This window comes from Sphaeroforma arctica (assembly GCF_001186125.1).
Source record: "Sphaeroforma arctica JP610 unplaced genomic scaffold supercont1.4566, whole genome shotgun sequence".
Classification (NCBI taxonomy): domain Eukaryota; class Ichthyosporea; order Ichthyophonida; genus Sphaeroforma; species Sphaeroforma arctica.
In genome coordinates, this window is record NW_014035992.1 from 1 (window position 1) to 2,393 (window position 2,393).

Sequence of the window (2,393 nt, forward strand, 5' to 3'; positions counted from 1 at the left end):
TATATAGATATAGATATATAGATATAGATATATATAGGTATAGGTATAAATATAGATACAGATGTATATATATATAGATTTAGATGTATATAAATATACGTATTCATATACATATACATATGCATATACATATACATATACATATACATATATAATACATATATATACACACACACACACATATATATATATATATATCTATATCTATATATATATAGCTCAATTTGTGGTACCCAGGTCAAACGTGTGATATCATGGGTCTAATACGTGATACCAATGTCCGGTTCGCTTCGCAGGTACTGTGCCATGCAGTTGTTCACAGCCTCCTCTATCCGCAGCACATCAAAACAGAACTCGCCAACACCCGCACCCTCTACACCTAAACTCTCGGCCTCAGGCTGTGAAAACACGGGCACTCGCATAACTACATCAACCTCTGTATGCACCTCCTCGTGTGTCAGCATGTCCACTATCTGTACCTGCTCCTGTATCGTGGTGGTCTGTATCTGCACGTTGCTAGTAGTAGTAGAGATAGTCATCACAGGGTCCCTGGCTCCACCACCCACCGCATCGCCCACCCGGCCATTGGCGAGTGTACCTGACTGGCTACTACTTGGCCCTATTGCGAGGCCCAGCATGCGCCGTAGGTCGTTGTCTACATCCGAAGTACCCGTGGGTACTGTGGGTGGGTTGGCTTGACCGCTTCGCGCGCCTTTGGTCCGGGCGGCAGCGAAGAGAGCTTTGTGTTTCTTCAGCCATTGCCGCAGCGATCTGGCATGGAAAAGTGACAGTGTCTATTGATTAAGCCAGGGTTGTGATAGGAAAGGAGGCGGAGAAAACGGTGGGCAAACGAATAGCAGTGTATTGCGCTTGATTGATGTCTGGACACCAACGGCTCACACCTCAAGCCACTTAAGGCATATACATAGTCATATACTACTCAATATAGGCTCAATACATTTGCATACAACAAGGAGAAAAGGGGAATTCCTCACACTCTATTTTAGGAGGAAAACCTTGGCAAAGGAATGATTCAGGGACGTGAGGCAAAGTGCATTGCATAGCTCTAGCGAAACAATTGAAGTACACACACCTAGTGAAGGGTATCACCATGAAGAACTGGTTGCGCTTATCTACTGAGGCCTCACGACTGGATGGTAGGTCAGATATCTTCATCCATTCCACTTTCTGTGACGTGATATGTGCGGCGTTAGCATACAATACAGTATCATAACATCTGACAGCCCGGCATGGCTACAACAAGATTTGAGTCTACTTCAATCTCGGAACAAGCTTGTCCAATGCAGCCCCTTTGGAAACATATTTACACTATATTTGTGCATCGGTGCTCTGTTTTCAACGGCAATTTGCGCGAGAGCGGCATGGGATTAACAGCACACTCGGCCCACACGATTCTATCGACCTTCTGAATATCGGCGTTGCGCCAACCACAGCCCTCTAACACATGATCTGCATCAGATACGGCTCGTGATTTAATGTACATGATAGGCCATGTTGTGTCACTTACACTGATTTCCTTCCTGGTTCTGGGACAGAAATATGTATCCTCGGGTACATCTCTAATTATGAACAAGGTGATGTCGTGTCCGTGCATGTTCACCGTGATGAAATGTTCTGGATTTGCCCTGGCTGTGAAGTCATAGCCAGTTTCTTCATACACCTGGTGTGGTAGGTAAGAAGGTACAAGTTCATAATTCGCATTGAAGTGCTCACATCTGATGAGCGAAGAGCAGTACGCATAGCGTTCCATCCAGTCCAGGCAACAAGTACCATCACCGGTACCAATCAAAATCGAAGAATGATAAAAAACCGAGCACCTGTCTTGAGCGAGGTTGGCGGACACTCTTTTCAACGATGGCCCTTCGCTATCGCGTTAATGTGATTTGACCAAACAGTTGTACTTGATATAACCTGGAAACACACAAAAAAATGTGGCTCCAATTTGTTGTTGTTGAAATTCGTGTGTGCCTCACCTCTCGAATTGCGCAATCGATCCCTTGTTCATCTTTGTTAACTTTGCCTTTCGGAAAGCCCCAAGTGGACCGCTGCGTCCAACCCTTGACCAGTACAGCCTGTAGGTGTATTCATGTGCGAGAATGCATGTGCATGTATTAGCAGAAAAGCGTGTATAAGGCTAAGACTTTGTCTGCGTGCAAGCTTGCAAGCAGGGCTGTGCTACAGATAAGCTGCGTACTACGGAGAGTCCATCTGTCTATTCGCATCAAAATCCTATCCGCGTTTGTGTGCGTTTGTGTGTACGAATAATATATAGATTCAGGTATACAACGATACAACCATGTGTAGATGCGCACGTATCGATACATATATACATACACACACACATAAATATATATATAAATATATATATATAA

At 44.3% G+C, this 2,393-nt stretch overlaps 1 protein-coding gene across 1 annotated transcript; it reads right to left on the reverse strand.

Annotated features, from left to right (window-relative positions):
- Positions 1 to 211: 211 nt before the first annotated feature.
- On the reverse strand, positions 212 to 2,102 carry SARC_14388 (hypothetical protein; the record flags this gene model as incomplete). The annotated part of the gene is made up of 4 exons (XM_014291477.1): positions 212 to 771; positions 1,094 to 1,188; positions 1,529 to 1,681; positions 1,995 to 2,102. Coding segments are annotated over 4 exons (867 nt in total), but the record flags the coding sequence as incomplete, so codon positions are not given.
- Between the last annotated feature and the right edge of the window lie 291 nt (positions 2,103 to 2,393).